The sequence below is a fragment of the Hyperoodon ampullatus genome (assembly GCF_949752795.1).
Source record: "Hyperoodon ampullatus genome assembly, chromosome: 9".
Taxonomy (NCBI): domain Eukaryota; kingdom Metazoa; phylum Chordata; class Mammalia; order Artiodactyla; family Ziphiidae; genus Hyperoodon; species Hyperoodon ampullatus.
Genome location: NC_136922.1, coordinates 33,565,556 through 33,589,227, shown reverse-complemented (window position 1 = coordinate 33,589,227; position 23,672 = coordinate 33,565,556). Strand labels below are relative to the sequence as shown.

General features: G+C 44.7%; 1 protein-coding gene and 1 long non-coding RNA gene across 2 annotated transcripts in view; one reads left to right on the top strand and one right to left on the bottom strand.

Moving 5' to 3' along the window:
- Nucleotides 1-20,392, bottom strand: part of TOMM7 (translocase of outer mitochondrial membrane 7) — a gene marked incomplete at its 5' end in the record, with an annotated part of 36,386 nt that extends 15,994 nt beyond the window's left edge. Inside the window, 3 exons of the mRNA XM_079711817.1 lie at nt 17,176-17,288; nt 19,846-19,977; nt 20,185-20,392. Of these exons, the coding sequence (XP_079567943.1) occupies nt 17,176-17,288; nt 19,846-19,977; nt 20,185-20,392 (453 nt within the window). The remainder of the gene's footprint in view (nt 1-17,175; nt 17,289-19,845; nt 19,978-20,184) is intronic.
- Nucleotides 20,393-21,169: 777 nt separating this feature from the next.
- On the top strand, nt 21,170-22,588 carry LOC307058103. Its single transcript, XR_013811083.1, has 3 exons — nt 21,170-21,253; nt 21,355-21,385; nt 21,976-22,588. It is a non-coding gene; the product is annotated as an uncharacterized lncRNA (long non-coding RNA).
- The last annotated feature ends 1,084 nt before the right edge of the window (nt 22,589-23,672 follow it).

Genomic DNA, 23,672 nt, shown 5'->3' with positions numbered 1-23,672 from the left:
ATAACCCATCTAACAGGTTGACTCCTTCGTATTAGTACATTTTGCAGGTAAATCATCCTGCTGGACACATCAAGAAGCAATTTTAGTTAACACCCAGACATTCTAAAGGGGTCTCACTCAAGGGCGATATTCAAAGTATTGGCTTCCACCAATCAGAATAGCACCAAAAGACACACCCACACTGGTTCACCTGGGCTGGAAAGCAGAGTGCAGGTTTTATTTTTGTTTCTTGTTTTCCCTGAAAGGGAACTTCATGTTGAATTTCTCCAAGAACTAGACAATGTAGCCAACACCTATGTTTAAATTTTTCAAGCTAAACATTTTCTCCTCAGTATTCTATGGAGCAGAACTGGGAAAGATTCAACGCCTTTTCTCTAAGGAGATGTGTGGCTCCTCGTGCACAGTTGCTTGCTGCCTGCAGCCTGCTCACAGTGGGTGCCTGTTATCCCAGTGGCAACACCAGCTTATTTAAATTTTCATAGGCTGCTGTTCACTGGGCCTGAACTGATGATACTAACCAGGTAAATGGTTATGCCCTGGGATCCAGGAGTTCTACTTCTCAGAATTTACCCTAAGGAAAGGATGGACGCTTTAAGGGAGGTATCAGCTCACTACGGATCATCCTAGCTGCACTCCTCACCTATAGGGAGGGGTCCTCAGTAGCCGGCAGCTCTATCCCGTTTGACTCACCACTGGTCCAGCTGATTGGACAAAGCATAGATTCCCAACACAAAAAGAGCCAGTCGGAGTCTTTCTCCCAGAATTTGGAATTGGGACAAAGAGATTCCACTTCAGTCAAAAATAGACTCCTGTGGGGCTTCCCTGGTGGCGCAGTGGTTGAGAGCCCGCCTGCCGATGCAGGGGACACAGGTTTGTGCCCCGATCCGGGAAGATCCCACATGCTGCGGAGCGGCTGGGCCCGTGAGCCATGGCCGCTGGGCCTGCGCATCTGGAGCCTGTGCTCCGCAACGGGAGAGGCCCCAACAGTGAGAGGCCCGCATTAAAAAAAAAAAAAAAGACACTTGTAAGATAGAGATATAATGTTGAAAGAGCGAAGGGACCCATCTTCTCCCACCATGGGGCCTGAGTAACAGAAAAAGCTGGGCAATGGGAGAAAAATGAAGCCCACCCAGAGGGAAGCAGCCAGAAGAGGGCCACCTGGCTACAGGGTCCATTCCTTTCCCTGGGCCCCTCGCCTTTCCTCCCTCTCTGTGACACTCCCTCTATCGTCATCAAAAGTCCGTCAATTGACTGACAATAGGGAATTCCCTGGCAGTCCAGTGGTTAAGATTCCATGCTTTCACTACTGAGGGCCCGGGTTCAATCCCTGGTCGGGGAACTGCACAAGACACACCGTGCAGTGCGGCCAAGGGGGGAAAAAAATGGCTGACGATAACTTGAATTGGTCTCTTGCAACTAAAGAATTTAACTAGAAAATAGCTCACCAAAATACTCATTGCAGCATGATTTGAGACTTGGAAGCAACCTCAATGTTCAGCAGCAGGAGAATCGTTGTCAGTGCTGCCATACACAGGTGTGCAGCCTTTTAAAACACAGATTACACAGACCGTGTAGCAACAGGATTAAAGAGTTGTTAACTGATACAAGGATAAAGCAAAATTTTATGAGCACTTGGGTTACAGCTATATACACAATATGTCTAAAGATGGACAAAGGCTGGAAGAGAAGAGAAAACAGACCAGAAAAAGTAGATGTGGAAATATGAGGTGATAAATACATAAAATTGAACATAGCACTGGGAATGGAAATGAAAGTAAGGATGTGAATGGCCTATTGAACAAAACATTGACTGGAAAGGTAATCAGCTATGAGATTTCAAGTTTGGATGATGGTATTAGGTGATATTAACACAAATAGCAAAGAAAGGGGAAGGAAGGGAAGGGAGGGAAAAACAAAAGAAAGGAAAGAGGGAAAAGAGGAATACAACAGTCCTGGAACAAGGGCTCTGCTATTGTGGGAGAGTTAACATGCTTTGTTAGACACAGAATCATATCTGAACACAAACCTGAAGATCTTCTGGTTTTCATTCTACAAATGGAAAACCCGAGGTCCCCAGAGGTGAACGCCATCTAACTAAGACTTAACAGATCCAGGCTCTTAAAATTCAAGGGCAGTGGACTTCATATATACACCATACTGTCCATTGTTTCATAAAAATATACAAAAACTGGATTAAAGCCAAGATAAAATGGGTTTGATTTGCAGACCTTTCCTCATTGACCTATTGATAAATTAAGTTCTCATTTCATTGTCAGATTCTTCCCTGAGAAACACTGCTATTTAAAAATATTGATTTCAGGCTTCCCTGGTGGCACAGTGGTTGAGAGTCCACCTGCCGGTGCAGGGAACACGGGTTCGTGCCCTGGTCCAGGAGGATCCCCGTGTGCCATAGAGCGGCTGGGCCTGTGAGCCATGGCTGCTGGGCCTGCGCGTCCGGAGCCTGTGCTCCGCAGCGGGAGAGGCCACAACAGTGAGAGGCCCGCATGTGGCAAAAAAAAAAAAAAAAAAAAAGAGTTAGAAATGAGGGCAAGACATATGAATGAAGGTTCCTCCCAGCAGGAGGCACTATAGCACATGGAATCAGACTGCAGGGGCAAACCTTAGCTTTGCAGCTCTCACTAGATACAAACTCTTGGATGAGTCTTAGGTGGTACGTAGTAGATGCTCTATAAATGTCAGCTCTTATTATTAGCCAACTGAAAGGCAGGACTACTTGCCGTGACTGCTGGTTCCAGGTTAAGGCATTAGGGATGACTTAGGGACCTTTGGGCAAGCATGGAAGAGTCCAGTTAGGCAGACTAAGCCACACCAGGGCCTGGACATACAGGCAGGCAAGTAAACAGATCAGATGAAATCTGAGCAACAGCTCACACTGGGTTTCCTAGAGAATGTTCAAAGTTGGGTTTAAGGGGCAGGATGCCAGGACAGGAAATAATTGGAGAATACTCAGCTTAACCCTAGAAGAGAACTGAAGCAGGCCAACAATGGTGGTAGTTGGGGAGGGTGGGAAAGGATATAATAGAAAAAAAAAAGTGCTCAGCACCATTCAGTACATAGGAAGAAACCTGGTCACCTGGCAACATCAAATGGTAGGTTGGAGTTAGTGGCTTAGAGGTAACACTTGTTAAAAACTGTGCAGGGTCTAAAGTTTTACCCCATTTCCAAGCTTGCAAGTTACTCTTTCATGGACACTGGTAAAAGGCATGAGCCTCTTGGCCAGAGACTGAGGATTTTATTACATGTGGCAAAAGAAGTAGCCAGAGCTTTGTGTTGGTTTGCAGTGGTTCCCCATGTCCCCCGAATCCCACAGTGATGACACAAAGGACCCATCCAGGATGCCTGCACATGCAGAGGGTGGCCACGGGAGAGGAACACTGACCTAGAGGGATTCATTGTTTTTATAGTGAGCAGTAGCAAACCTTTGTCTGGGAGGAGGCACTGCCTCTTCCCTGAAGGTCGCTTGCTGCACACATAACCCTGAATAATGGCCTGGACAAAGAGCCATCAGGGCCTTGCATTCTTGGCATACTCAGAAAGAACAGATGGGGAGGCCCAGCGCCCATGGCAGATTCTCTCTTCCAACAACCCTTTTAAACCAGGATGGAGGGCTTTCCTGGTGGCGCAGTGGTTGAGAGTCCGCCTGCCAATGCAGGGGACACGGGTTCGTGCCCCGGTCTGGGGAGATCCCACATGCCGCGGAGCAGCTGGGCCCGTGAGCCATGGCCGCTGAGCCTGCGCATCCGGAGCCTGTGCTCCGCAACGGGAGAGGCCACAACAGTGAGAGGCCCGCGTACCACACACACACACACAAAAAGCCAGGATGGAAACTTTAGTCAGGGTGAATTCAAAAATGAGGTGGAATTAAGTCAAAAGAAAAGAGACTGTAGAAGCGCAAAAGTGAGGTGCTGGAGAGAGCAGGTGAGTCGGAGGCTGGCTCTGGAGATAAGGAGAGACCCCAGACAGGGACGTGGGCCTCATCCAGCATAGAAGTCATAAGAAAAGGTAAGATCTGCAAGGGAGAGAAGGCAGAGAGAGAAGGACTCACGTAAAATGCCCAACTGAATTAGCAGATGCAAACTATTATATATAGGAGGGATAAACAACAAGGTCCTACTGTATAGCACAGGGAACTATATTCAATATCCTGTGATAAACCATAATGGAAAAGACTATGAAAAAGAATGTGTATGTATATGTATAAGTGAATCACTTTGCCATAGACCAGAAACTAACACAACATTGTACATCAACTATACTTGAATAAAATAATTCTTTTCAATGCCCAGTTGAGAGGCTAGGACAATGAGACAGAGGCAGCCAGGTGGAGTAGGAAGTTCAGGCAGGGGGAGAACCGGGGCTGTGTGAAATCAGTCAGAGCACGCCTGTGCTCAGAGGTCTAGGGAGACCCTCCCAGCCCAGCCCCCCAGCCGGGCGAGAGGCCCCTTCCATGCACTCCCTCAGCGCCTCCTGTCGGCTCCACTGCCCCATGGCTGGCTGTGACCGCCCTGGGATTATAAATCCTCCTGGAACGGGGGCCCTGTGATTCACCTCCATACCCAGGGTCTGCAGCAGCGCCTCTCGTGGCTGGCGTTCAATGTACACACTGTGAATTAATAAGTCAACCAGTTAGTCAGTGAGGCAGTTTCTGGAAGCCTTACAGTGTCAGATTCTGCCCGTGAATCATATAAGATGAGGAGTGAGAACAAAGTGGCTGCTCGTGGAAACTGGGAAGTCACAGGTCCCAATTCCAGAAGACGGTTTTGTCAGCGTAAAGGTACACACACCAGCCCTTCAGGCACTAAGGGTGGAGAGTGGGGTGAAAAGCCAAGGTGGCAACTCTTATTTTTTATGTCCACCTCCCACCCCTTGCCTTGTGGGTGTAGAGAGTCACACCGCTTCAAAGAGAAGCACGATTGTTACAGCTGAAACGAAAAGAAATGGCAACAGTCGACTTTAGGTATTTAGAAAAAATTTCCACGAGTGCTTTAGTGAAATCAGGTGTGGGGGGAAGAGGGGGAACAGGGTACAGAGTTAACACCAAAGCAGTGGAGTCTGGGAGAGAGAAGAAGAGGAAGAGGCCCTGCTTCCAGGAGACCCGGGCGAGGTCTGGCGGGTGGGGAAGGAAGTCAGAGATGGGGGCCAGGAACCCTGACTTAGTGGAAAGAGGGCCTGCTCCGGGGCACCGGGTTGCAGGGATCCTATCAGGAGATCACTGTGCTCCTACCTTCCCAGCTCGGGGCCTTCGCACTTCTGTGCCCTCTGCCTGGAATGCTCTTCCCACGGCTCAGCCCCTCATTGCCTTCAGGTCTCTTCAGAAATACTGTCTCTCAGAAGGGCATGCCCTGACCATCTGTCTAACATAGAACCCCCCTCCTCTATCTCTCTTGAGTCCATTTCCCTGATTTTATTTACTTTCCTAACATACACAATACACGTCAGGGGATACATGGCCACCAGAGTTCCTAAAATCCTGTTTTCTGTTTCTAATAAAACTAAGGGAGATGAACAAAAATATAAAAGGTTCTTCAACATCACTAACACATTTCTCTCTCTTCTAATGCATGTCTGCTACAGAGTAACATTTCTACTGGAAGTTCCCTTTTCAGGACCCCAAATGAAGAAAGCAACGTTGAAATTAGATGGCAACACAGTCAGCAGTTTTGGTTTTTAAAAGAGAAGGTTGGGTCACCTCATCCGATGGGAAGCAGTGGCCATGTCACATCCACAGAGCTCCACCACAGAAGACCCTCTGTTTGCCTCTCCTAAGACAGGGAGATGGAGGGGCAGGGATTCTCCACCACTCAGACTTTTGAAACATAAGTGAACTCAGCAGAGAGCTAAGAAGCTGGCATGAGTAACGTCTTATTAAATAACCATTACTCCATCTTCTAATGGAAATCTCTCCCAGTAGCAAGTATGCGCAATCCCTCAGAAGAGAAAAATGTTCTTTTAATGGCAGAAAATTTTATATATCTTTCTCCCAGAGAGAAGCCCTCTCTCAATGCCTTAAAAAGAACCAATTAATTAACAATATAAAACCCTGGCAACGAGAAGAGGGGGGCCTCTCCAGCTCAGGCCACAAGAACCTAAACAGCAGGCCAACATCTGCAAACCAGCCTATGCCCTTGGGAGCACGTGGATGGAAAAGTCGATTTAATCATTCCCTTTTTGCTGTAGGGTGAGGACCTCTGTCAGCAAGGGCTTGCATCATGCCCATGGTTTTTCCAGCAGAAGAAAACCCACTCATGCACCAAGACTTTGCTGAGCCTTTCCAAACTGTCATGTGTGAGCTCACCTTTGGTGCCCCAGGACACCCCTTAACAGAATCGGCACCCTTAATGCCCAAGAAGGTAGAGCCCTAACACTTCGCTAGGGTGGGACCAGATGGTGGTCAAACCCTCCCCTACTATACGTGGGGCTCACTTCCATGCCCTGTGGGCTGATTACAAACTCCTAGTTTAAAAATTAAATAGCCAAGTCATCTTGAACCCAGTCCTGCAAAGGGGTGTGTCTTGCCAAGGCAGAGAGAGGAAAGCCAGCAGAAGAAAGAGTGGTGAGAGTAGAATTCATCACAATTCACATTCAGTTGGATTCTGAGCCTGTTAACCAAAAAGGAAGCTAATTTCCATCAGTGGCAGCTCCCACCGCTAATGGAGTGACCTGGGGCTTACTTGAAATGAAAGCCTCTAGCTACTAAAGCAGGATCTAGGGCATCAGGAGAGCTAAGCGGTTAATGCCACAGGACTCTGGGGAGAACCGGCTCCAATTCTCTCTCAAGCCAGACAAGGTAAGGCCAGAAACTAGAAAGGTACCATCGCAGGAGGAAGAAGGAAGGCAGGGTGGGAAAATGGCTGCTTTTAAGCTGTGAGAGCTGCTCATTATCCTCTGCCTTCCCTCACTAACACACACACACACACACACACACGCGCGCGCACACGCGCACACACACACAAGATGTGATAACTCTAAGTACCCCCTACTCCACCTGGAGCAGGAAAGAATAGTGTTAGTATCAATGTGAGGAAGTAGCCAAAACTTTGTGAAGAAAGAGGAGGAACCTCTGAGGATCAAGAGGGGACACTTTCCCCAGGACCAGGTTACCCAACAAGATCAGAGGCCCTGGGATAAGGTAGTTTGGTGATAGAAAGTTCCATTAAAGACCAAAACCAAGGGAATTCCCTTGTGGCCCAGTGGTTAGGACTCTGCACTCTCACTGCTAAGGGCCTGGGTTAGATCCCTGGTCGGGAGACTAAAATCCCATAATCCATGTGGTACAGCCAAAAAAAAAGCTAAAACCTAGTTCTCAGCTTCCCAGAGGATAGGAGAACCCTAAAGAGGAGGAAGTCACCTTTAGAGGGACATCAACTTTTGCTAGAGGGAGTGTGAAAGGATGGTAACAGTTTTTGAAATAGATTGTGTTGTTCTTTTTTGTTTCTCCATTCATTCATTTATTCATTCTTCCAACAAATAGTTACTAAGTGCCTGCTGTGGGTCAGACATTGTCGAAGGACAAAGAGACATAACAGTAAAAAAGACAGACAAAGTTTCTGCCTTCATGGACTTTATATTCTGCTGGGGAGGCAGAATCAGTAATTTTTAGAAAGCATCAAATACTTAGGTGGTGCTTTCCACGTGTCAGATCCATTTCTAAACCCTTTCCATATAGTAACTCATTTTATTTTTATCACAACCTATATGGTAGGTGCTATTATTATCCCCATTTTACAAATAAGGAAACCAAGGCATAGGCAGGCTAAGTAACTTGTCCAAGTACACACAGCTAATAAGTAACAGAACAAGGATTTGAACCCAGGAAGTTGAATTTTAGAGTCTATATTTTTAATCGACATAGATTGGTACAGGTATGGGTATGGGTTTAGGTTTGGGTGTGGATGGAGAGGGAGATACAGACAGAGATAGAGAAGAGGACAGGAGACCTCTACATAAATCATCTTGAAAGGGACTTAGAAGCCAGCTGAGAGAGAGATAGATGGATAGAGAAATAGATACATGCTATCTATTTCTATTATAGATATATCTATTTCTATTTTATAGAAAGCAGTGTTTAAAAAAAAAATAGGGCTTCCCTGGTGGCGCAGTGGTTGAGAGTCCACCTGCCGATGCAGGGGACACGGGTTCGTGCCCCGGTCCGGGAAGATCCCACATGCCACGGAGCAGCTGGGCCCGTGAGCCATGGCCGCTGAGCCTGTGCATCCGGAGTCTGTGCTCCGCAACGGGAGAGGCCACACAGTGAGAGGCCCACGTACAGCAAAAAAAAAAAAAAAAAAAAAAAGAAAAGAAAGCAGTGGGGGGAGGGGGCTGGGCTTGGAACAGGGTGGTCAGGGCAGGTGCCATTGGAATTGACCAGGGCAGATTCTCAAGGCCTGCCCAAGCCACAAGCAAGTGTGATCATGAGTGACCAGGTCCCAGGTCTTCAACAGCAAACCCCAGAGAAGACCAGGGCTAGAAACAGTCCCATTACAGTGGTCACTGTCCAAGCAAAGGCCAGCTTCAATGCAGAAGATCCATCTGTGTCATCTGCCTCCCTTCCTGGGCCATAAGCACCTCCCCACATGCATTCACTGGGTGTCATGGAGAGAAGGGAAGGGGAGCAGAAACCAGAAAGACGGGGCCTTTCTACAAAAATAGACTCAACATTCCCTCTAAAAGACTGTTTAAATGATTCAATCTGAGTAAATTTACTTGATTCTACTAAAATGTAAAGCCTTTCCAAAGGCTTGGCACCTCGAGCCCTACCTAGCAGAACACGGGCTCATAAGGGAATGCAGATCAGCAATGGAAAAAATCTAGACTAACTCTGCTCTCGACTGAGCATTTGTGATGCTGCTGTCCCCCACTTGAAGGCTACTTTTGGAAGGAGAGGAGAGAGGACACAGGATGAACAGCAAGAGAAGGTAAAAGGATCTGTTGCTTTCCTTTAAGGTGGTATGGTCATGGTTGCACAGATGTTTAGTCACGGCAAAGGGTAGGAAGGAAACACATGTTTAAGTACATCGCTGGAGAGACCAAAAGGATTATGCACTGTTCCATTACAATTTTTCTAAAGCTTAAAGCATGATTTAGGAGAAGCTGTTTGTGGCACTGCTGCATTCAGTTACCCAGCACAGATTTGGATGGGCCTGGCAGCAATTTCCAGGCTTCCAAATGTGGGTCATAAATATGTGTCAATCAGAAAGGACATTGCAATCAAGTGGCTTCACATATTTATCATCATTCCTATGAAAGGCATTTATTAGCAACCTCCTACATGAGGTTCAGGCAGCCTGGAATTTATATGCAGAAATTAAGCAGTCATAATTCCTACCTCTTGAAACTTAAACTTGGCAATGTTGATTTGAACAATCCCATAAATATACAACTAAACAAAGCTCATCTGCAATTATTCTCTGTCCCAAAGTGGCTGTACCATGTTGCATTCCCACCAGCAACGACTGAGAGTTCCTATTGTTCTACATCCTCACTACCATTTGGTGTTGTCAGTATTTTGGAATTTAGCTATTCTAATAGATATATAATGGTACCTCATTGCTGTTTTAATTTGCAATTCCCTAGTGATATAAAACAGGGAGCATCTTTTCATATGCCGTCCCATCATTTTTGCTGTATTCTATTCATTAGAAGAAATTCAACAGGTCCAGTCCACACTCAAGGGGAGGGAATTATACAAGGGCATGAAGAGCAGGAGATGGGGCCATTGGGGATGATCTCAGAGGCTGCCCAACACAATTAGATTCAGAAAAGAATGGAGGACGGCGCGCCTCGGGCTGGTGCAACGTCACGCCGGCCTCTGCCTCTGCAGGCTCCACCCGCACTCCGTGCCCCTCCCTGCCCCCCCGGCCTGAGTGAGCCAGAGTCCCCCGAAGCGGCTGCTCCTTTAACCCTGTCCTGTCTGAGCGAAGAACAGACGCCCTCCGGCGACCTACACGGAGAGGTGGGGCCAAATCCAAAGCTGAGACCCGGGAGCTATGAGAACAAAGAAGAGAAAGGGAAATCTCTCCCAGCAGCCTCAGAAGCAGCGATTAAAGCTCCACAATCAACTTGATGTACCCTGCATCTGTGGAATACATGAATAGACAACGAATCATCCCAAACTGAGGAGCCAGGAGCCAGTGCTGTGCCTCTGAGGTGGGAGAGCCAACTTCAGAACACTGGTCCACAAGAGACCTCCCAGCTCCACATAATATCAAATGGCAAAAATCTTCCAGAGATCTCCATCTCAACACCAGCACCCAGCTTCACTCAACGACCAGCAAGCTACAGTGCTGGACACCCTATGCCAAACAACTAGCAAGACAGGAACACAACGCCATCCATTAGCAGAGAGGCTGCCTAAAATCATAAAAAGTCCACAGACACCCCAAAATACACCACCAGACGTGGACCTGTCCACCAGAAAGACAAGATCCAACCTCATCCACCAGAACACAGGCACTAGTCCCCTCCACCAGGAAGCCTACACAACCCACTGAACCAACCTTAGCCACTGGGGACAGACACCAAAAACAACAGGAACTATGAACCTGCAGCCTGCAAAAAAGGAGACCCCAAACACAGTAAGATAAGCAAAATGAGAAGACAGAAAAACACACAGCAGGAGAAGGAGCAAGATAAAAACCCACCAGACCTAACAAATGAAGAGGAAATAGGCAGTCTACCTGAAAAAGAATTCAGAATAATGATAGTAAAGATGATCCAAGATTCTATTTCCAGGATCCAAAATCTTGGAAATAGAATAGACAAAATGCAAGAAACAGTTAACAAGGACCTAGAAGAACTAAAGATGAATCAAGCATCGATTAAAAACACAATAGATGAAATGAAAAATACTCTAGATGGGATCAATAGCAGAATAACTGAGGCAGAAGAACGGATAAGTGAGGTGGAAGATAAAATAGTGGAAATAACTGATGCAGAGCAAAATAAAGAAAAAAGAATGAAAAGAACAGAGGACAGTCTCAGAGACCTCTGGGACAACATTAAACGCAACAACATTCGAATTATAGGGGTTCCAGAAGAAGAGAAAAAGAAAGGGACTGAGAAAATACTTGAAGAGATTATAGTTGAAAACTTCCCTAATATAGGAAAGGAAATAGTTAATCAAGTCCAGGAGGCACAGAGAGTCCCATACAGAATAAATCCAAGGAGAAATACGCCAAGACACATATTAATCAAACTGTCAAAAATTAAACACAAAGAAATCATATTAAAAGCAGCAAGGGAAAAACAACAAATAACACACAAGGGAATCCCCATCAGGTTAACAGCTGATCTCTCAGCAGAAACTCTACAAGCCAGGAGGGAGTGGCAGGACATAATTAAAGTGATGAAGGAGAAAAACCTGCAACCAAGACTACTCTACCCAGCAAGGATCTCATTCAGATTTGATAGAGAAATTATAACCTTGACAGACAAGCAAAAGCTGAGAGAGTTCAGCACCACCAAACCAGCTTTACAACAAATGCTAAAGGAACTTCTCTAGGCAAGAAACACAACAGAAAGAAAATACCTACAATAACGAACCCAAAACAATTAAGGAAATGGGAATAGGAACATACATATCAATAATTACCTTAAATGTAAATGGGCTAAATGCTCCCACCAAAAGACACAGATTGGCTGAATGGATACAAAAACAAGACCCATATATATGCTGTCTACAAGAGACCCACTTCAGACCTAGAGACACATACAGATTGAAAGTAAGGGGATGGAAAAAGATATTCCATGCAAATGGAAATCAAAAGAAACCTGGAGTAGCAATTCTTATATCAGACAAAATAACTTTAAAATAAAGACTATTAGAAGAGACAAAGAAGGACACTACATAATGATAAAGGGATCGATCCAAGAAGAAGATATAACAATTGTAAATATTTATGCCTCCAACATAGGAGCACCTCAATACATAAGGCAAATACTAACAGCCATAAAAGGGGAAATCGACAGTAACACACTCATAGTACGGGACTTTAACACCCCACTTTCACCAATGGACAGATCATCCAAAATGAAAATAAATAAGGAAACACAAGCTTTAAATGATACATTAAACAAGATGGACTTAATTGATATTTATAGGACATTCCATCCAAAACAACAGAATACACATTTTTCTCAAGTGCTCATGGAACATTCTCCAGGATAGATCATATCTTGGGTCACAAATCAAGCCTTGGTAAATTTAAGAAAATTGAAATTGTATCAAGTATCTTTTCCGACCACAATGCTATGAGACTAGACATCAATTACAGGAAAACATCTGTAAAAAATGCAAACACATGGGGCTTCCCTGGTGGCGCAGTGGTTGAGAGTCCGCCTGCCGATGCAGGGGACACAGGTTCGTGCCCCGGTCTGGGAAGATCCCACATGCTGCGGAGCGGCTGGGCCCGTGAGCCATGGCCACTGAGCCTGTGCGTCTGGAGCCTGTGCTCCGCAACGAGAGAGGCCACAACAGGGAGAGGCCTGCGTACCACAAAAAAAAAAAAAAAAAATACAAACACATGGAGGCTAAACAATACACTACTCAATAACGCAGTGATCACTGAAGAAATCAAAGAGGAAATAAAGAAATACCTAGAAACAAATGACAATGGAGACACGACGACCCAAAACCTATGGGACACAGCAAAAGCAGTTCTAAGGGGGAAGTTTATAGCAATACAATCCCACCTTAAGAAACAGGAAACATCTCGAGTAAACAACCTGACCCTGCACCTAAAGCAATTAGAGAAAGAAGAACAAAAAACCCCCAAAGTTAGCAGAAGGAAAGAAATCATAAAGATCAGATCAGAAATAAATGAAAAAGAAATGAAGGGAACGATAGCAAAGATCAATAAAACTAAAAGCTGGTTCTTTGAGAAGATAAACAAAATTGATAAACCATTAGCCAGACTCATCAACAAAAAAAGGGAGAAGACTCAAATCAATAGAATTAGAAATGAAAAAGGAGAAGTAACAACTGACACTGCAGAAATACAAAAGATCATGAGAGATTACTACAAGCAACTCTATGCCAATAAAATGGACAACCTGGAAGAAATGGACAAATTCTTAGAAATGCACAACCTGCCAAGACTGAATCAGGAAGAAATAGAAAATATGAATAGACCAATCACAAGCACTGAAATTGAAACTGTGATTAAAAATCTTCCATCAAACAAAAGCCCAGGACCAGATGGCTTCACAGGCGAATTCTATCAAACATTTAGAGGAGAGCTAACACCTATCCTTCTCAAACTCTTCCAAAATATAGCAGAGGGAGGAGCACTCCCAAACTCATTCTACAAGGCCACCATCACCTTGATACCAAAACCAGGCAAGGATGTCACAAAGAAAGAAAACTACAGGCCAATATCACTGATGAACATAGATGCAAAAATCCTCAACAAAATACTAGCAAACAGAATCCAACAGCACATTAAAAGGATCATACACCATGATCAAGTGGGGTTTATTCCAGGAATGCAAGGATTCTTCAATATACGCAAATCAATCAATGTGATACACCATATTAACAAATTGAAGAAGAAAAACCATATGATCATCTCAATAGATGCAGAGAAAGCTTTCGACAAAATTCAACACCCATTTATGATAAAAACTCTGCAGAAAGTAGGCATAGAGGGAACTTTCCTCAACATAATAAAGGCCATATATGACAAACCCACAGCCAACATCGTCCTCAACGGTGAAAAACTGAAACCATTTCCACTAAGATCACGAACAAGACAAGGCTGCCCACTCTCACCACTCTTATTCAACTTAGTTTTGGAAGTTTTAGCCACAGCAATCAGAGAAGAAAAGGAAATAAAAGGAATCCAAATTGGAAAAGAAGAAGTAAAGCTGTCACTGTTGCAAATGACATGATACTATACATAGAGAATCCTAAAGATGCTACCAGAAAACTACTAGAGCTAATCAATGAATTTGGTAAAGTAGCAGGATACAAAATTAATGCACAGAAATCTCTGGCATTCCTGTACACTAATGATGAAAAATCTGAAAGTGAAATCAAGAAAACACTCTCATTTACCACTGCAACAAAAAGAATAAAATATCTAGGAATAAACCTACGTAAGGAGACAAAAGACCTGTATGCAGAAAATTATAAGACACTGATGAAAGAAATTAAAGATGATACAAATAGATGGAGAGATATACCATGCTCCTGGATTGGAAGAATCAATATTGTGAAAATGACTCTACTACCCAAAGCAATCTACAGATTCAATGCAATCCCTATCAAACTACCACTGGCATTTTTCACAGAACTAGAACAAAAAATTTCAAAATTTTTTTGGAAAAACAAAAGACCCCGAATAGCCAAAGCAATCTTGAGAACGAAAAACGGAGCTGGAGGAATCAGGCTCCCTGACTTCAGACTATACTACAAAGCTACAGTAATCAAGACAGTGTGGTACTGGCACAAAAACAGAAATATAGATCAATGGAACAGGATAGAAAGCCCAGAGATAAACCCACGCACATATGGTCAACTTATCTTTGATAAAGGAGGCAGAAATGTACAGTGGAGAAAGGACAGCCTCTTCAATAAGTGGTGCTGGGAAAACTGGACAGGGACATGTAAAAGTATGAGATTAGATCATTCCCTAACACCATACACAAAAATAAGCTCAAAATGGATTAAAGACCTAAACGTAAGGCCAGAAACTATCAAACTCTTAGAGGAAAACATAGGCAGAACACTCTATGACATAAATCACAGCAAGATCCTTTTGGACCCACCTCCTAGAGAAATGGAACTAAAAACAAAGATAAACAAATGGGACCTAATGAAACTTCAAAGCTTTTGCACAGCAAAGGAAACCATAAACAAGACCAAAAGACAACCCTCAGAATGGGAGAAAATATTTGCAAATGAAGCAACTGACAAAGGATTAATCTCCAAAATTTATAAGCAGCTCATGCAGCTCAATAGCAAAAAAACAAACAACCCAATCCAAAAATGGGCAGAAGACTTAAATAGGCATTTCTCCAAAGAAGATATACAGACTGCCAACAAACACATGAAAGAATGCTCAACATCATTAATCATTAGAGAAATGCAAATCAAAACTACAATGAGATATCATCTCACACCAGTCAGAAAGGCCATCATCGAGAAATCTAGAAACAATAAATGCTGGAGAGGGTGTGGAGAAAAGGGAACACTCTTGCACTGCTGGTGGAATGTGAATTGGTACAGCCACTATGGAGAACAGTATGGAGGTTCCTTAAAAAACTAAAAATAGAACTACCATATGACCCAGCAATCCCACTACTAGGCATATACCCTGAGAAAACCATAATTCAAAAAGAGACATGTACCAAAATGTTCATTGCAGCTCTATTCACAATAGCCCGGAGATGGAAACAACCTAAGTGTCCATCATCGGATGAATGGATAAAGAAGATGTGGCACATATATACAATGGAATATTACTCAGCCATAAAAAGAAGTGAAACTGAGCTATTTGTAATGAGGTGGATAGACCTAGAGTCTGTCATACAGAGTGAAGTAACTCAGAAAGAGAAAGACAAATACCGTATGCTAACACATATATATGGAATTTAAGAAAAAAAAATGTCATGAAGAACCTAGGGGTAAGACAGGAATAAAGACACAGACCTACTTGAGAATGGACTTGAGGATATGGGGAGGGGGAAGGGTAAGCTGTGACAAAGCGAAAGAGAGGCATGGACATATATACAGTACCAAACGTAAGGTAGATAGCTAGTGGGAAGCAGCCGCATAGCACAGGGAGATCAGCTCGGTGCTTTGTGACCGCCTGGAGGGGTGGGATAGGGAGGGTGGGAGGGAGGGAGACGCAACAGGGAAGGGATGGGGGAACAGATGTATATGTATGACTGATTCACTTTGTTATAAAGCAGAAACTAATTTAAAAAGAAAATTTAAAAAAATAAAAGTAAGAAAGAAAAAAAAAAGAAAAGAATGGAGGAGAGGAATTTGAGACAAATAAAGACAGTGCTTTTGAGGAGTCTTGATATCAAGAGAAAAAGAAATGAAGGGTTAGTTGCAGAAGACTATGGAGTTAAAGGATGTTTTTATTTATTTGTTTTACAACTAGATCATGATTATCAATAAAGGTGATATATTTGATATATTGAATATAAATACGAAATAGAAATGTATTTTATACCTCTATTCCTATATTTCCTAGAAGTCTTGTGAACAACAAGGCTCAGGTTTGTAGGCAACAAACCTGAGAGGGCATTTTTTTTTTAACTTTTTATTCTATATTGGAGTACAATTGATTAACAATGTTGTGTTGGTTTCAGGTGTACAGCAAAGTGACTCAGTTATACATATACATGTATCTATTCTTTTTCAAATTCTTTTCCCATTTAGGTTGTTATGTAATATTGAACAGAGTTCCCTGTGCTGTACAGTAGATCCTTGTTGGTTATTCATTTTAAATATGGCAGTGAGTACATGGCAATCGAGAGGGCATTGTTTTAATAGTCTGATTTGTACCGATGTAAGGGGTCAGAAACAAGCACACCTGAATCCCAGCGCTTCCAGGATGCTTACCTGTACACCCTCTGATTGCTAAAATCAGCCACATTTCAGCCATCATCCACTTCTATTTAGGCAAATGAAACCAATAGGCCTCTGTGAGAGCAGACATTCTCTCTTGGCTTGAAAACAAGCCTACAGCTGCTTGGAAAAGGCAGGATGCTGGGCAGAGACCTGCATGTGGCAAATGGCCCAACGATGCCAATTAAAATGTTACCCAACTGGAATTGCCGTTTAAATCATAAATGATGTCTGCAGTTGCTTTATCTCCTGCCTCTACAACGACACAATAAAATGCACACTAAACACAGAGACAAAAGAAAATGGATGGGCCAATTAATCTGTGAGAGCAAGTGTCCCAGCTCTGTGTGTGATGTTAGTCCATTGAGAACAAATGAGTCTTAGGATCTCCTGGGAATAAGGGTTGGGGGAGGGTGACAAATAATGTGCTTTCTTCCCTTTCCACCTTCAGAACCAACTCAAGATAAGATACAGAAGGAAAATGAAGGTGTTAGCTTTACTACTGACAAGATAGTGACTTCAGAGCTGAGTCTGTTCTACTCCCTTTCCCCGTCTGAACCTTGGGTCACCATTACCTTATACTGATCCTGGGCAGCGAGGGAAGAAAAAGAACATGAATCTTCACAGCTCACAGCCTTCTGATGGACTTGCTCTTCTTTGAGAAAGATGAGCCGTTGGACATCACCTGCTGTAACATACGTGCGGGTCAAAAATTTAAAATGAGTAAAATGCATGACCATGTTATTGCAGGGTTAGTAAGAAATACTATCTTTTATTCAGTTTGGACTATTGAAAAAGCACAAAGTTTAAGGGAGTGACACTTAATGTTCCCAAGTGACTATACACTGAACCAAGAAAACCCTCAATGGATTCCAAACGGTCACTTCTTACCCCCGTCTCCCCCTCCCATCAGAGAACATTAGAATCTTGAAAACAGGAAACAGGTGGAGGATGGCTGCCAACAAGCCTACCCAGGTTTGCATGCTCTCAAAATTCATGTTAGAACAGGCTTTTATTGAAATGCCTTCCTCTTCTGGAAGGGAATGAGGAAAGGGTGGACAGAAGCTCAGGGCATTATCCCACAGAAGTTCCTCCACAAAGAGACATGGCATGGGGAGCTGGGGTCGGGGGTGAGGGCTCCCCCCTAGCAGCAGCAAAACTAGCCAGAGAAGTGCCCAACACCTCCCAGGGGCTCGGGATGCCTGTTCTACAAGTAGTTCATCGCGTGTGTGAAAGGCAGGCCAAATACACACCAAGAAAGGAAATACAGCAGGTTTTATCAATTACTGACAGTGCACCAAGCTCTAGGCCATGTACATGGAATGCAGGGATAAAGTCATACTCAAGGTGACCCAAAAAAGCTACATTCTGGGCTAAGACCCCACCACTATCATCACTATGAGCCTTGAAGAGTTTTATAGTATGAATATTCAACTACTGCAGGGGCTCAATGGAGAATCTCTTTCCCTGGAGTCATTTCCCACTGACCTGAATATGTTCCAGGCACTATGCTGAACTCAGAGGATCCAGGAGAGTGGGAAAGCAAGTCCGCATGGAGCTTACATTCCATGATCAAGACAAGTCTGCTTTTGGAGAACACCCTAAGGTGGGCTCTACTCCACCAGAAGCTCTGTATGATCTAAAAGTCCCTCTACTCTATGATTCTTCTTTAACTCTCTTGGCTTCTCCTATATTGTGAAGCCAACTTCCTGCTAGTAATGCTAGACTCAGCCTAGGTATACCCCTCCTCCAGGAAGCCTTCCCTGATCCCCTTAGCAGGCTGGGCTTGGTGGCTTTGTGCTAGGCCCTTGGCACACTGCATAGGCTTGTATCACTTTATGTTTCTTGAGGGCAGGGGCAGTTTCTCATTCAACTTCACAGCACGGATCACGGGGCCTATCGCTGAGTGGGCACTCAGTATATATGTGTTGCCCTATACAGTCCCTCCAACCAAAATGATCTCAAGTGCTCCAGGACCTAGGAAGCCTCAAATCTCAAAATTCCAGGGACAGATTAAGGATAAAACCAAATATAAAAGCAAGGCTTGGGGTTTCCCCGGTAGCACAGTGGTTAGGAATCCGCCTGCTAATGCAGGGCTCACGGGTTCGAGTCCTGCTCTGGGAAGATCCCACATGCTGTGGAGCAACTAAGCCCGTGCCCCACAACTACTGAGCCTGCCCTCTAGAGCCCGCGAATCACAATTACTGAAGCCCGCGCGCCTAGAGCCTGAGCTCTGCAACAAGAGAAGCCACCGCAATGAGAAGCCCGCGCAAGGTAACAAAGAGTAGCCCCCGCGCCCCGCAACTAGAGAAAGCCCACCCCGCCCCGTGTAACAACGAAGACCCAACGCAGCCAAAAATAAATAAATTCATTAAAAATAAAGTTTTTTTTAAAAAAAGCAAGGCTGGGGACTTCTGGTGGCTTGCAGACCCCCATGGGGGAGAGCATGGGATACTTGAGGTGGGGAAAGGGGAGATGGGCATAAATATCTAACATTATTAGGGTGCCAGGAGCTCCGTCGAACCTGCCGCGAGGTAAATGGACACCACGCTTCAGAAGGGCTCTGAGGCGGAAGTTCGGTCGGTCGGCCCGAGGCCCGAGCTGGTGGAGACCCGGGCGGCCGCCGCCTGCCCCGCTTGCCCCAGGCCGCCGGCAGGGGGCGCGCGAGGGCCTCCGGGAGCCGCTGGCGGGGCGGGCGCTGGGCCTGGTGCTGGGCCGGGTCCCGAGCCGGGCGGGGCGCTGGGGCAAGTTTTTGGTTGGCTGCCGCTGGGTGCTGACCGCCCAGGCCCCTCTTAAACTGGGTCTCTCTCTTCCCCTCCCTTTTCGGCCTCGGCGCACGACTCGGTAAGTGGTTTCCAACCAGCTGGACGTCAGAGCCCGCCACGTGGCCTGGGGGTCTCTCCAGTGGCACTTACCGGGCGCACGCGCCCCTCCTGTCCCCGGGCCCGCTCCGTCTGGGCGGAGCTCGGCACCCCCTCGGGAGAGGCCTCCCAGCCCCCAGGGGAGCTGCTGTGAGGGCCCCTCTGGGGCGGGGACGTCCTCAGTGTGCCGTGGACCCTTCCTCCCCGGGAATGACTCTCCTGGCGCCTGAGGACCCCCTTTTCCTCCCAGGGGCCGAGGCGCCCGGCACTTTCTGTACCTGTGACCCCGACGCCCAAGGGATCCGGGCCACAGGGAGCTTCAAGCTCCTTTTGCCATGAAAAAAGAAAACAACAAACAAACAAAACTTCGAGAATGAAACTGACCCAGGACGGAGGCGCAGAGCCCGGGACGGTGTCCGTGTTCTAGGCGCACGCGGGGCCCCCGCCCGCCCGGTGGCTCTGACGACCCCGGAACGGCCAGTTTAGGAAGCGGGTTAAGATCACGCGCCTCAAACACTTTTAAGCTTCAGAGCGGAGCAGTGTTAATTCCGGTGTTGGCAAGAAACTGAGGGAATTTCGCCCACACAGACACTCCCCCGCCACAAGTGCCTTCCAGTTGCCACTTCGCCCGGCGGTTGGGCTCTTTAAAAGGTCTGGCGTTGCGTCTTGGGGGAGCGGTTAACTACTGTGAGCCTTAATGAGGGAGCAATTTTCTCCCCCAACTTTTCAGGACCGACAGTGCGTTATGCAGCATGGGACCCTCTTCCAACATTTTCAGGCTGTGAGGCTCGTCATGGTTGTCTGTCCTGGGAAGAAGTCGGCACCGTTGGGGTTCTGACTTGTGTCCGCCAAGATAAAGAGGAAAGGTTGCCCTAGAGAAAGTTTGTCTGAAGGAAGAGTTTCCAAGTTTCGGTGTGGCTCTCTTCGGCATCAGTGGGCATTTTTACTGTGTTTTACTGCTATACATTCCTAGAGAAAGGGTTACTCTCCAAATTCCATAAAATTTGTAAAGATCTAAATTTAGAGTTGAGTGAATGGAATGAAGGAATCGTTATAGCTATCATTGGTACCGCTTAGTAATCTTCTCTTGAAATGTGAGGCTTGTGGGGTGTTTTACATATTTGCCTCAGTGGTGAAAGACCCTTTTACTGATCAGAAAATAACTAATTTTACTAATTAGGAAACCAAATGGGACATCAATTTTATCATGCTTTTAAAGAGGAAACAAGGAGCAGCATTGCAAACTGTCTTAGGCACCCCCTTTTCAGCCATATATATGGGGTGGGAGCACACAGTTTTCCCTGCCCCGACTACCTGGATCTCTGAATGGCACTACCACAGAGAGAAATGCAGTGGTCAGGCTTTATTTTACAATTGGTTTAGATGTTGGGGATTCCTGTTGAGCCAGATGGTTCCCTCTGAGAGAGGGACATGGGCTGAGAGAGACTCCCTGGGCTCTGCCTGCGCCTCTGGGTAAGCAAGTCTCAGGCTTCCTTTGGTTTTTTTAAATGGTAAAGTTTATTTCCCTCTTTCCTAGGTAAATACTGTTGCCAGTAATGTTTATTTTTTCCAAATTGATAATGTTCCATGCAACTGTAACGGGGAGATTGGAAAGTTGGTGACTGCTGACTTTCTGTAAAATGGATTCCCAGAGTATTGGCACTTAGTTCACTACTTATTTTACTCCTGGCTGGAAATTACAGGAGATTCCCAGTGTCAGGAGGTTTGGAGAATGTAGCTGTTTTACAGGAACTCTACTTAAAGGTGGCTTTTTATTCATCAAACGTAGCTGGTAGGTAGCCCAATAAAAGATGCTTTACCATACACACACACAAAACCATAAAAAGTTAGCATATGATATTCTTAACATTGTTTTTCTCAATTTCCTACCAGGCTCAGTCCAGTTCAAGATGCTGGCAAACAGGTATGGACCAAATGGAAAGAATTTAGCTTGGGTTAATAAATACGAATAGAATTCTTGGCCAAGGATGAGAACTCTAATCTGATTGGATATCCTGCTGTGATGGGTTAAAGGATTTACCTGAGGCCAACTTGATAGGTAGGAATTTATTAAGTGCAATCACATCCCTCCCCACCTTTAAAAAGTATGTTTTAAATAAAATGGTGGTGGTGGGAGGCTCTAGTAAATAGGTAATACTTTATTATGCCCAGAAAAAGGTGGTTGTGGGGGGGGGAAGGATTTTTAAGTGATTGGCATCTAATCTTTCAAGATGTTTATCTTTGGCAATGGTGGCCATTTTGAGTTAGAATCTTCCAGAGGCTGAGGGTGAATTGCTAGCATTAGTAAAATAGTATTTTGAGTTGAAAAATTTTTTTTTTCATTTTTATGTCAGAACATTACTATGCCTGTGTTGACAATGTGTAGTACATTGGGGAATTCATTTTTCTTACCTGCACTGCTTTTGTGAACATGATCTAGACACTGTATTTTCTTAATAGCATCTTATTTAGTAATTGCTGCTCTAATTACCTACTGTGATACTTCTCTTACAGGGCTGGTGCTTGAAAGCTTTTCGAGGAGATAAGGTGTATTTGAACATGTGACGATTTATATATACAGAGTACAGGTTTTTGCTTACTGTCCTTTTCATGGTGGTGGCAGGGGAGGACTTTTGAAAAGGTGCCAAATATCTGCAAGAACATATATCTGCCCCACAGAGAATTTCTGTAGAATTCAATTCCATTTAAACTATTTAAAATCATTTTTCTGCCAACCAGCCCCAGCCTGGTAGTATTAGTAACTAGACTAGCTATTCTATCAATACAGCTATTTTAAGAAAACTGTCAGCTGCTTGAATTTACAAAGGTTAGTTCTAAATCCCATACTTTTGACTATTCTAAATATTGTATGTTTCAAAGTATCCTTATAAAAATTTGGTTTTTTTGTGCTTACAGTTTTTCCTATAATAGATTATTTTGATGATTAAGTTTGACCCCTTTGACAGATCAGTGGATTCCTAAGGATCAGGGAGGAGTTTGTTGCATAGGGTTGGGGGGGGTGTTGAAGAACTGCTCTACACTTTGATTATGGTGCTGATTGCCTTTGTCAAATTTTGGAGTGAGTTTTACTGAATGTAAATTCAACTTCAATAAACATGGCTTTAAAAACTTACCCTTTCTGGCATCTTAATGACATTTCCAATGAAATCTGTGGGAAGACAGTCTTAGGTCAGTAATTGAATGATTTACTGAGATTAGAGTGGCAAAAACATCAAAATTACCTTGGGGTCATGTAAGTGACTCGTGCACAAATAAATACTCAAGAAACAATCAGTGTATATCCTCACCTATCAAGGGTGTTCAGGTTCTCTTTATGGATGGTTCAGGCAACAGCACATACTCATTGTCTTAACAGCTGCATTTTCAATCCCATTTGGCAGGGTGTGAGCGGCCTGGCACTTTGCATCTGTTGACAATGTATACTAGTGGCGACATGGTAGCAGAAAATGAAGTGTGAAAATTATTACCCAACAAAATTTAGAATGGCTTTGGCCGATACTGGCTAAAACAGGGAATTAAGTGAGAGAATTAGGGAGTAAGTGAGGTTCTGGGTGCTGAGTAATTGGGTTTGGGTTAATCTCAAAGCTTGATACAGAAGTCACATGGATTACTTTTTCTCTGGGGATATTGAAGGGTGTTTTTGAAAAGAGGGATGGGGACTTCCCTGGTGGTCTATTGGTTGAGGCTCTGAGCTTCCACTGCAGGGGGCACTGGTTCAATCCCTGGTTGGGGAAGTTCCACATAACCGCGCAGTGTGGCCAAAAAAAAAATTCAAGCAATAAACAGTTAAATAAGATGTTATTTCCTTAAAAAAAAAAAAAAAAGAAGAAGGATGGGCCACCCTTGGGCCATCTTGCCTGTAGGATGAAGCAGTGCCTTCAGATGCCTCCTTGTGCTTCCAGATGTGGTACATAACCTGCTCCATCTCCCCCCAACTCCCTTCCCTGTACCGTGGCAATACAGAGTTATCTAGCACCTTGATTAAGTACAGCCTAGGATCACCAAAGTGAGTTGCAGCCAGTCCCAGGGCTGCAGTCAACTTGACCTCCTTGGCATAGCACATGCCTGCATGTTGAGAAGAGCTAAAGCAAGAGTGAGAAGATGGCCAGTATGACTATTAAAATTACCAGGCCATTCTTTTGTGCTCAAGTGCCCTGAGGAGAAGTGAAACAAATCTGGAGCTGAATGAA